The sequence below is a fragment of the Sceloporus undulatus genome, chromosome 4 (assembly GCF_019175285.1).
Source record: "Sceloporus undulatus isolate JIND9_A2432 ecotype Alabama chromosome 4, SceUnd_v1.1, whole genome shotgun sequence".
Lineage (NCBI taxonomy): Eukaryota > Metazoa > Chordata > Lepidosauria > Squamata > Phrynosomatidae > Sceloporus > Sceloporus undulatus.
In genome coordinates this window covers 251,031,487-251,042,238 of record NC_056525.1, presented here as the reverse complement: position 1 = coordinate 251,042,238, position 10,752 = coordinate 251,031,487, and the positions used below count along the sequence as shown (strand labels likewise).

Genomic DNA, 10,752 nt, shown 5'->3' with positions numbered 1-10,752 from the left:
CCTTCCCTGCCCCCCCCCCCCGTTGACTCCCTAAAGAGGAAGGAAGGCAGGCAGCCAGGCCATGATGGCCCCCTCCAGCCCTGACTCAGGCGGGGCCCCCTCCTCCCCCGGGGGCCACTTTCCACCAGGCCCCAATGGGCCCCCTCCCTCAAGTGGCCCCGATCCCTCCTCTTGGGAGCCCTTCCTCGGGGCCTGTCTGCCTCGGAGCCCGGCCCAAAGAAAGCCCTCTCTTTCCACCGGCAGGGAAGAAGAAGAAGAAGGGTGTGCCCCACAGCCAGCCGCCGGAAAGCAGGAAGCCTGGCCCCAGGCGCCGACGCCGGGCAGATCGGGGCAAGCCCAGGGCCATGCCAAGGCTCAGGGCCAGGGAGGGAGCGAGGTGCCCACTGCTGCCCGGAGCCAGCAGGGCCAGGGAGGAAAGCAGCTCGCAGGGCAGAGGAGCCCGGGCACCTGGGCTGGCAGCCCGAAGGGTGCCCTTGGCCACCGGAGGAGAGAGCAGGACCGGGGCCCGGGAAGGCCAGGGGCTGCCCTCCGGGGGGAAGGTACCTTTCTTGCCCTCGGAGGCGCGGAGGAGGGCCTTGTAGAGGAGCTCCTGCTCCTCCTGGCCCCCGGGGGCCCCTCCTCGGCTCCGCAGCCGCGCCGCCGGGCGAGACATCAGGCTGAGCCCCGGGCCTCGGGAAGGCCAGGCGAGCCAGGGACGGGCGGACGGTCGGCTGGCTTCCTGGCTGGGCTGAGGCTGCTTCCCCGGCCGCCTCCCTCCTCCTCCTCCTCTTCCCCGCCGGATGCCCGGCCCTGCCCCCTGCCCTGCCCTGCCCTGCCCTGTTCGCCCGCCCGCCTCCCTGCGGAGGACCGCCCCTCGGGAGGGGCCCTGGGCGGCAGGGCAACCTGGACGGCAGCCCCCTCCCAGCAGCCCCCCCTCCTCCTGTCCTCTGGCCCTGTGCAAAAGCCCCCCGGCACCCCAAGGGCCCCCCGCCCGCCTCGGCGGAAGGATCCAAGGCAGGGAAGGAGGGCAGCCCCAGCCAGGGCTCCTCGGGGCCTTGGACGCAGGCGGCAGGCAAGGGACCCCCGAGAGAGAGCGAGAGAGAGCCCCGGGAAGGCAGCCCCAAGCTCCCCGGAGCCTCCTCCTCCGAGGGGCCCCAAGATCGCCCTTCTCCTCCTTCTAAGGGCATCCGAGGAAGGAGAGCTCAGTCCTCTCTCCAGAGGAAGGAAGCCGGGAAGGGCTAGCAAGGCCTTGGATGGCTCCCCGGAGGAAAGGCCAGGCTTTGCCCAAAGGCCCAGAAGGGGCCCAGCGAAGCAGCGGGGAGGAGGAGGAGGAGGGCAGAGAAGCCTGGAGTTGCCATGCAGGAACTCAGACTCCAAGCATCCCTGCCTCCATAGGCCCCCTGTGGCCCTTCCTGTACTTGCCCCCCCCCCCCGGACATTCCAGCGGAGCCAGGCCCCGCCCGGATCCAGATGTTGCCCAACATCTGGGCACAGGATGCCCGGGGGGGAGATGCCAACGCCCAATGGGGGAGAAAGACGAGACGTTCTCTTTGTGGGTTTTCCCGGTCCCGGGGGGCTCTGTAAATGCCGCATGTTCTAGAAGGTTCTTCCTGAGGTTGCAAGCAAGCATCTTGGCTTGCATCGGGGCAGAGATGCGGCAAACGTCAGGAAGAAACCCTTCTAGAACATGGCATTCAGCAAGCCCCCCCCACAAAAAAACCCAAAAAGGAAAAAGATAAGGAGGGAAGGCCCAAGGGGCACATGGACCCCAGGCAAACCCCGGAGCTTTCCCAAGAGCCCCCAGATAAGGGAGGGAGGGAGGGAAGGGAAGGAGGGAGGGAGAGCCTTGCCCCCCCCCAAAACCTGGCTCGTTGCCAACATGACCCCCCCCCATGTTTCCGCAAGGCTGACCCAAGTCCAAACCCATCTCTAAAAGGCGGCCTTCCCTCCCTGCCTCCTGGCTAAGTCCGCTCAGTCTTTGGGGTCAGTTTCTTGGCTGAAGTGTCTATAGCCTTATAGAGGAGTCTATACGGGACAAAGGCTCCCAGAACAGGCCAACCCTATATATAATTTGAAACCCACTTCTCAGGATTCAAAGGGGCTCCAATCCGGGGCAGGAAGATCGGGCTGACCCCCCCCCCCCCTAGCCTTCCCGGTCCCTTCCAGGGGCGCCCCCAAAAGGCAGATATTGGGGCCCCCCGTGGCCCTGGCGCCCAAACCTCTTCAGGGTCAGACTGTGAGCCTGAGGGCGGGGGACCCTCCGGTCCAAAGCATCGTCTGTGCGGCGGCGCTTGAGAATAATGAGCTTAATAAGAAGACTAATAAGACTAATGAGGCTAATGAGACTAATACAACCCGCCCCCAGTGGCCCCTCCCACCCAGTTCCTCTCAAAACGGGCTTTGAAGACACAATGGAAACCGCAGCCACAATAAAAAGGGTCCCACTCCCAACTAAATGCTCAGCCTCCATTAAGGACCCCAGAGAAGAGCTGCCACCCCAGGGGTTTGGGGGGGGGGCATGGGATTCCTTGCTGTTGCTGTGCTCCCCTGAGTCCTTTCCTACTCCGCTGCTTGTTTTCTGCCCTTGCCTTCCTGAGGCTGAGAGAGTGTGACTCCAAGGGCCCCAGGGGCTTCAGGCGCCTGGGTCAGGATTGGCACCCGAGGATGGGGCTTCCACACTGCAGAAGCCAGAGCAGTTCCACACCACTTTAAGGGCTCCTGGGCTTTGCAGTGTGTTGAGACCCTACTACAAATCCCAGGGTTCCCGGCGGTGCCAGGCTGCTTCATTTCTGCAGCGGACAGTCTCCAAGTTTCCCTCCAGGCCCCTCTGCCCACCGTCCAGACCGGCTGCGGAGAGGGGATGATGGGGGCTGTAGTGGGAAAGCCTCTCGAGGAGGAGGGGGTCTGGACCCCCACAGCAGCCTTCCCAAGCTCTTGGGAGCCCTCCTCTGGGTCCAAAGGTCTCCTGGGGATCGCAGGGCATGCCAGCAATTGGGGGCTGGGGGTGACCAAGACCCCTCTCTGCCCGCGGGGCACAAGCAGAGCGACCAATGTCCCAACTGCAGAGGAGGACAAGGCACCACCTGAATGAAAGCTACAAACATCCATCTGTGGCTAGAATCCCAAGCGATGGGGCTCCCTGGGTTGGGTCTGGAGAGAGGCTCCGCGGAAGAAAGGCGTTGGCGCAGGAGCTTCTGCGGACTTCAGTCCACTTCCTCAGGTGCATTTCGGGGAAGGAGCTCCGAAGGCTGCCTCCGAGAGCCACAGGGGCTTCAGGCTCTCTCCCTCTCCCTCTCCGAGGCCCTGCTCCAAATGGAGGACACCGGGGAATTCCTCCCGGGGAGACGGCAGTCAAATGTGGCGCCTCTCCTGGGACTCTGGGGAGGACAGTTTGGTGACGCAATGTAGGACATGTCCTGGGAAAGGAGGACGCCTGCGCGGGGGGGCGGGGCGGAGAGGAGCCGGTTGCCTCGGCGACGGAGAGGAGGAGCCCGCCCGCCCCCCCCCTTAACCCCGCCCCGCCCGAGGAGCTGGGAAGAGCCCGCCGTCCCTGCCAGGTAGGCCTCCCTCCCTCCCGCTCCCGCGGGACGTACCGAGGCAGCAGAGGAGGCCGCGGAGGAGGCGCTGGCGGTGGGTCTCCGGGGCGACCAGCCACTCCGAGCCGCCCAGCAGCACCGCCCTCTTGGGGGCGAAGAAGGGGCCCTCCAGCGAAGGCCCCGGAGGAGGAGCAGGAGCAGGAGAAGGGGCGCCGCCGGACATGGCCCAAGCAGGCCAGCACCACTAGGCCCCGCTGCCGCCGCCGCCGCCACTGGCCCCGGAGGAGGAGGAGGAGGAGGCTGCTGCTGCTGCCTGCTGCCTGAGTCTCGGCCCTCCTCCCTCCCTGGGCGCTCCTCCTCCTCCTCCTCCTCCTCCCCCCTTCCCGCCTTGCTGCTGCCCAGCCGCCGCCGCCGCCTCAGCGCCTCCTCCAGGCCGCTTCCCAGGGACTCCCTTGGCCGGCTCCCTCCGTGGACCAGCCGGGGGGGGCCCTTCCCTTCCTTCGGGGGTCTCCTCAGTCTACCTGCGAAGCCCTCCTCCTCCTCCGAGGAAGAGGAGAGGCAGCAGCAGCAGCAGCACCAGGCGGGGAAGAAGGGGTCGCGGCGGCCGCCCATGGCTGCTGCCTCTGGCCGGCTCTTCCCTTCCTGGCCAGCCCCGGTCCGGCGGAGGCAGCTAGAAGGGGGCCGGGCCTGTTAGGGGACCCCGCTCCCCTCCTTCTGCCAGGGAAGGCGGGGGAGGAGGAGGAGGAGGCCCCCCCAAACGCCGCCCCCTCCCCCCCCCCCCCGACTGACCGCAGCCCTTTCCTTCCTCTTTCTCCGGACTGGCGGCAGGAGGAGGAGGAGGAGGAGGAGGAGGAGGAGGCAGCCAGAAGCCCCGAAGAGCATGCCCCAAACCCCCCCCCCCGAAAAGTCCCCGGAATCTGACGATGGCAATCAAAGGTCGCCCTCATTGAAGACAAAGAACTGGAACTGAGTCTCACTCGCCAAAGCCCCATGAAAACCAACCCAAGAATCTTTCCGCCGCCCTTTGAAGGTGTTCATTTGGACATGAAGGGGCTCCAGGGAGCTTTGTGCCAAATGGAAACCTGTTCGGCTGCAGCCGCACTGCAGAAATAATCCCGTTTGAGACCGCTTTAGCTGCCCTGGCTCAGTGCTAGGGAACCCTGGGAAGGGTAGTTTTGTGAGAAAGAGCTCTGGCGCCACAATGAACTACAATTCCCATGATGCACCTAGGAAAGCTAGACTTCAGAGGGAGAGGGCTTCCTGAGGGCGGGGCGGCGACCCCTCCCCAGTCCTCTCTCTGATTGGCTGAAAGCGGTGAGTGTGGGAGACGGCCAAGGCCTGGAGCGGACATGGGCCAAAGTCACCCAAACTGCACGGAAACAGAGCCAGGCACCAAAGTCACACCCAAAGCTCTGGAAAGTCGCCACATTGGGAACCCCCAGAGAGAGCAGCAGCAGCAGCAGCAGCAGCAGCAGGGCTGGCCTGCCAGGAGCAGATAAGGCGGCAGGAGGGACACCCAGATCGGGCTCCCTGCCTCCCTTTGCACTCCAAGCCAGAGATGGGGGAGGAGGGCTTTGACTGAGAGTTCCTGCAGGGCAGAAGAAGGGGCTGGGGCTGGGTCAGGGCCCTACTGGGGGTCTCTTCCAACTCTAGGGCAGAATGAGGTCGGACGAGAGGGCCCTGGAGCCAGTCCTGGGAGGGAACGTGGGCTCCTGTCAGCGCACCTTCTGGCCCTGAAAAGGGTGCCCCGAAGGCCCTTGGTGTGCGGGCCTTGGCCTGGGCCCTGAGCCCTGAGCCCCTCGCCATCCCTCGCAGCCAGAGCACTCCAGACTCCCAAAGGCAGGCCCCGAAATCCCTTGGCAGGCCTTCCCCACCAAGAGGAGGAGGCAGCCATCTGGACAGACTTTGGGGAGGGAGGGAGGGGCCCAAAGCGCCAGGGAGAAGTGAGTCAGCCTCCCTCCTTCCTGACCCCCCCCCAAAAGCCCACATCTGGCCCAGGGAAGCGGAAAGTCTGAGCAAGGCCTCCGCAGCCAGCTTCCCTTCCCTCCAGCCGCGCCCTGGGGGTGGGTGGGGGACTCGATTCAGTGCTATGGAAACCCTCCAGGTGAGGCACACACTCTCAGCCTCAGAGGAGGGCCATGGCAAGCCTCCCCTGAGGAAACCTGGGAGGAAAGCCCCTGGCAGAGAGAGGCTCCAGCCATCAATCGGAAGCCCCTGAAGGCTGACTTTCCCCGGCGGGGTTTAACTCGGGGGCTCAGCCAGTGGGTCTCTGGCCCCAAAGCAAAGCTCCAGGGCCACAAAGGGCCAGAGCCTCTCCGGGCCAAGAGGGCCTCGGGCCCAGCCTCAGGCCTCTCTTCCCTTCCTTCCCTCCAGTGGAGGCCAGGAGCACTCCTTCCCTCCCCAGGAAAGACTGGCTTTGAGGAGGCTCTGGGCCTCCTGGCGAGTGTTTCCAACGGGGCTCATGCCCTCTTCCTTGGGTCCCTCCCCGGGAGCCCCAGTCTTGGGGGGAAGGCCCAGGACGGGGGGGGAGGGATAACAACAGCAAAGACAAGAGTATTAATGGTCATAATACTGAGGCCAGGCAAGAGCCCCAGGCAGCAGGGCCTAGTGGTCGGAGCCTTGGAGTAAGACTCTGGACTAGAGTAGGATTCAGGACGCAGCCTGGAAAGGGCTGCTGTGCCCCTTGCAGACTCAGCGAAAGGAAGCAGTTGGCAGCATGCCTTTCCCTGGAGGCCAGCCTCCTTCCTCAGATGCATTTGGAGGCAATCATAATAACAACAATAATGATGCTAAGGAGACTCACTGACAGGAGGAGGCTTTCCCCAGACTCAGTTGCACCGGAGGAAGTCGCCTCAAGCCCAGGGGAGCTCCTGCGGCCCCCGCTTTCTGGCTGCAGCCCACCGGGCGACCCTTGGGCCAGAGAGAGGTCCCACTCTCTCAGCCCCAGAGGAAGAAGGCCAGAGCAAGCTCCTCTGAGGAAACCTGGCCAAGAAAGTACCCATGGCGGGGGGCAGAAGTCGGAAACCACTTGAAGGCACACAAGCGCAACAACCACATGATGAGGAGCAACAAGGTCCAGCAAGAGAGCAGCCCCCAAGGAAGGCCAGGCCAAGGCGGCCAGGAGCCCCTCCGCTGGGGCTCAGTCCGACTCTCCAGGAGTCTATTTGGGGGTCCGGCCCCATCAGAGCCCAGGGGGTCCTGCTTGGTCTCCAGGCCAACAAGCGCCCCCTCCCGTGCCGTGCCCTCCCCGCCTCTGGGGGGCTAAGAATAGCCTGGCAGCCTCCGGGTGGGGCCGCCCCTGCCTCCCTCCCTGGGAACACGGCGTCCCGGACCCAAGGAGAGAGATGGGGCCAGGTGGCCCACCAGCCCCAGCCAGGGCCAGGGCCAGGGCCAGGGCCGGGCCCAGGGGTGGCACTGCAGCCCAGGGACCCCCAGCCGCCCAGGCTGCCAGGCCAGGCATTGCCCAGAGTGGGATGATGCCTCGGGGCAGCTGCGAGCGACCTTGGCGGCGGCGGAGGAGGAGGAGGAGGAGGGTCCGGCCGGGCATCGGGCCCAGCAGCCCCGCGGGGCAGCGCCGCTCTGCCCGGGAACAGGCCCCGGCCCAAGCGGGGATTAGCCAGGAGGGAAGGGGGCAGGTCTCGGGCACAGGCCCTCCTCGCCCTCCCCTTGGCCGGTGCCAGGGAGCAAGGGCCTGCCCGAGACCCCCGCCCCGCTCCGAAGGCAGCAGCAGCAGGAGGAGGAGGGCTGGCTCCGAAGGGAAGGCTCCCAATGGGGCCCAGGGGGACTGCCTGCCCCAAGAGGAGGGCTCCCGGGGTCCCAAGCCCTCCCTGCCCGGGAGGCCTCTGCCCCATCCAGGGCCCGGGGGGGCAGAAGAAGGGGAGGGACTGTGGGTCTGGGGGGGGGGGCTCCTTGTCCCCTGCACCCCTTTCTTCCCCTCCCCTCCTGGTTTCAGTTTCCATTCCGGGGCAGCTGCTCTCCTGGCAGCGCTGACTTTGGCTTTCGGGCGGGGTGAGGGGGGGCGGCCCGTCAGTCAGGCGTTGCCATGGCAGCAGGACACGGGGGGGGCATCCAGGGCGATGCCCGGAAAGGGTGGCATTGGTTCTGGGAACTCCGCGGACTCTGGAAATATTGTGGGGGGGGGGGGCGGTTGGGGGGATGCCAGGCGGCGTGTTTCCGACCCCAGGAAGCCCCCTCCCCCAGTGAGGCCACACTCTTTGAGCGGCGTCGGTGGAGGCCACGTTTTCTGTGGGGGAGGCCCTCAAAAGAGGCGTCACAGAGAGTGGCACTCTGCCCATGCTCAGAGGCCCAGAACTAACGTCCCGTGGGTGGGGGGCTTCCTGGGACTGAGGAAGCCAGGAGGGGAGGCCTCTGGGAGGGTCGGGGAAGGCATTTGCCCTCCAGGTGGGGGGGGAGGGGGCGGGAAGGCGGAGGCCGGACCCCCAACTAGCCCCAGGCCCCTTGCCAGCCCCCCCCCCCTCTGGCCCCTTCCCAAAGACAGACAGCTGGGCCCTGACTGCCCCGCCCCCACAGCAACAGCCGGAAGGCCCCGCCTCCCCCGCGGGCAAAAATAAACAGCCAGACCCAAAACACACACAAGGATCCCTCCCAGGTGCCACCTGCCGCCCTTGGCACCGAGGGCACCGGGGCCTCGTCAGAATAAAAGCCCTCCCCGGAAAACGGGCGCACCTGGGACCCAGAGCCCCCCCAAAAGGCGCCCCAAATCCCCTTCCTTCCAGTCCCCTTCGCGGGGGAGGCTCCGTCCGAGGGACCCCCTTCCAAGGCGCCAGAAACAGCTCTAAGGGGGGGGGGGGCTGGGGGGCCTCGGCAGCAGAGAAACATCGCGGGGGGCCTTTCCAGCCCCCCCCCCCGGGAAGGAAAGGCGGGGGGCGCCACTGCCCCCCTCGGCCCCCCAGCCCCCGATCCACCCTCCCCCCGAGGCCCCCAAGTTGGGAAGCAGGAGGCCAACCCAAAGGCCCTCTAGCCCCAAGGCAGCCCCCTCCCCTCCCCTCCCCGGAGCCAGTCGGGGGGGGGGCTTGAAATGTCAAAGGCGCCCAAGGACTTCGGGGCCGTTCCAGGTCGCCTCTCCGGAGGGCTGGCTGTGAGGCCCCTCCCCTCCCCAAGAGGGGATGGAGCGGGGCGGGGGGAGCAGGGCCGAGGGAATGGCTGCAAGCCCCCAAAGGCAGGCCTGATCGTGTCCGGCGGCGAAGGAGTTAAGGGGCGCCAGGGCGGGAGGGGGCTTCGTCCAGAGGAGGAGGAGGGTCCGCCCCCGCCCGCCCTCCGCGGGGCCCTAGCGCCGCCGCTTCCCCGCTGGCTGAGCGGCTGACTCACCCTGCAGCTGCTGTCCCGCTGCCCCGCGGCGCCGGTACCAGACCAGGGCCAGGCTCAGCGCGTGCCCGGCCACCACCAGCGAAGGGAAGAGACCCCCGCCCCCGCCGCCCCCGGGCTCCATGGCCGCCGAAGCCCCCCGCCCGCGGCAGCAATAGGCTCCGGCCGGTGCCCTTCCTTCTCCGGCGGCGCTGCGAGGGAGGGAGGGAGGGAGGAGGGCGCCTGGCCCGGGGAGGCCCCTCCAGAGGAGAAGCCACAGCCCAGGATCCTCCTCCCCCTCCAGCCCTCCCTCCCTCCCTCCCTCCCTCCCTCCCTCGCCCGCAACGCAGACCCAGGAGCCGGAGCCGGGCCCCGGACCCCGACCTCTCCCTCCAGCAGCAGCAGCAGCAGCCCCCTGGCCCTCCCTGGCCTCCTGAGAGGCCCTTCCGCAGCCCAGGGCAGGCAGGGTCTGCCAGGGCCTCCCCTCCCTCCCTCGAGGCCTACCGGGCACGATCTTCATGGGGGCGAGGGGGGGTACTGGAGCAGCCGCAGCAGCCCAGCGGCCAGGGTCCGAGTGAGGGTCCGAGCGGAGGGCGCCTGCTCTGGGTCAGCCCCAGCGGCTCCCCGGGGGCCATTCGGGGGAGGGAGGCTATAAATAGCGCCCAGGCCACCCACCGAGAGAGAGCCTGACGCCCGGCTCCGGAGGGGGAGGGGGAGGCCACGCCCCCAGGAGGGGAGGCCGAAGAAGGCCACCCCGGGCCCTGGAGGGAGCATCGCTCATCCCCAAGGCTCTGCCCGGGGAAGGGGCCCTTCAGCTCCCTAAGCCTGGGCATGCTGGGAAATGACAGCCCCAAAAGCAAAGCTTGCCTTGCCATTCTTACCGAGGGCTGCCACCGCAGAGCCACCGGGGGGGGGGGGCTGTGCGTGTGTCCTGGCAACGAAGGACAATGATGTCAGGGCCCACTTGTCCTTGCCTAAGAAAACCCTGTGCACCATGGAAATAGATGACTTGAGGCCCCAGATCCCATCTGATCTTGGGAGCTAAGCAGGGCCAGCCCTGGGTAGGACTTGGATGCAAAGCCACCGAGGGATGCTAAGCACTAGGCTCTGTTTCAGAGGCAGAAGGGCCAAGCCACCTTCGGAGGATTCCTGGCCCATGACATTGGTCAGGGTCCCAAGGCACAGCCCCCTCCCCATTAAAGAGCTCCAGGTGGAAGGAGACCCTGCTGGAGGCTTCCTCCTCCTCCTCCTCCTCCACCAAAATCTCAAACGCAGTTTTTAAATTACGGCTTTTACTTTGTCTTGCTTTTGGATGCTGCTGCTGTGGTTTCTCTTGATGGTTCCCTGTCTGGATCCACAGCCAGAAACGGGGAAGAGATCATAACAAATTGTATGATGAGAGATGCATCTGAGGAAGTAGACCCAAATCTTCACAAAAGCTCATGCTCCCAACGGCTTGCCTTCCATTACTCTCAAAGGCGCTACAAGATCCCTTTGCACACAGTCAGCCCTCCATAGCCACCAACTGTTTTATCCATGGGTCCAAACATCCACAGTTTGGAAATATTGTTTACACATTGCCCCCTTAAGCCCCCTCCCCAAAAAAGAGGGAGCTGGAAAGCATCTCCTTTTCTCTGAAGATGCTGGCGAAACGCTCAGGAACAAACGCTTCTACAACATGGCTGCGTATCCTGGAAAACCCATTAAAAACCCCATTTGGCCAGCAAGATGACCCTCTGGCAAGGGATGCAGGAGAGGCCTGACCCCAGGAGAAGTGTCAGATGGGGGACACCTGGATGAATGAAACTACATGTGAAAGGGATCTGGGAGTCCAAGTAGATGATAAGTTGAACATGAGTCAACAGTGCGATGCAGCAGCTAAAAAGGCCAATGCAATTCTAGGCTGCATCAATAGAAGTCTAGTGTCTACACC

At 65.6% G+C, this 10,752-nt stretch overlaps 2 protein-coding genes across 24 annotated transcripts in view; one reads left to right on the top strand and one right to left on the bottom strand.

Annotated features, from left to right (window-relative positions):
• GRINA (glutamate ionotropic receptor NMDA type subunit associated protein 1) overlaps nt 1-10,752 on the top strand; it is a 595,197-nt gene that overhangs the window by 431,113 nt on the left and 153,332 nt on the right. The window lies entirely within an intron of this gene.
• PLEC (plectin) overlaps nt 1-10,752 on the bottom strand; it is a 124,175-nt gene that overhangs the window by 39,831 nt on the left and 73,592 nt on the right. For 2 of the 23 annotated variants that reach the window (XM_042463649.1, XM_042463650.1), the window contains exon 1: nt 9,324-9,407. The exons of 12 other annotated variants lie outside the window; for them this stretch is intronic. In XM_042463649.1, the coding sequence (XP_042319583.1) occupies nt 9,324-9,339 (16 nt within the window). In that variant the 5' untranslated portion in view covers nt 9,340-9,407. Of the gene's footprint in view, nt 1-543; nt 728-3,572; nt 3,770-8,843; nt 8,916-9,323; nt 9,445-10,752 lie in introns of those variants that run through there. 9 more of the 23 variants (XM_042463652.1, XM_042463655.1, XM_042463651.1 and 6 more) reach the window with 5 other exon arrangements.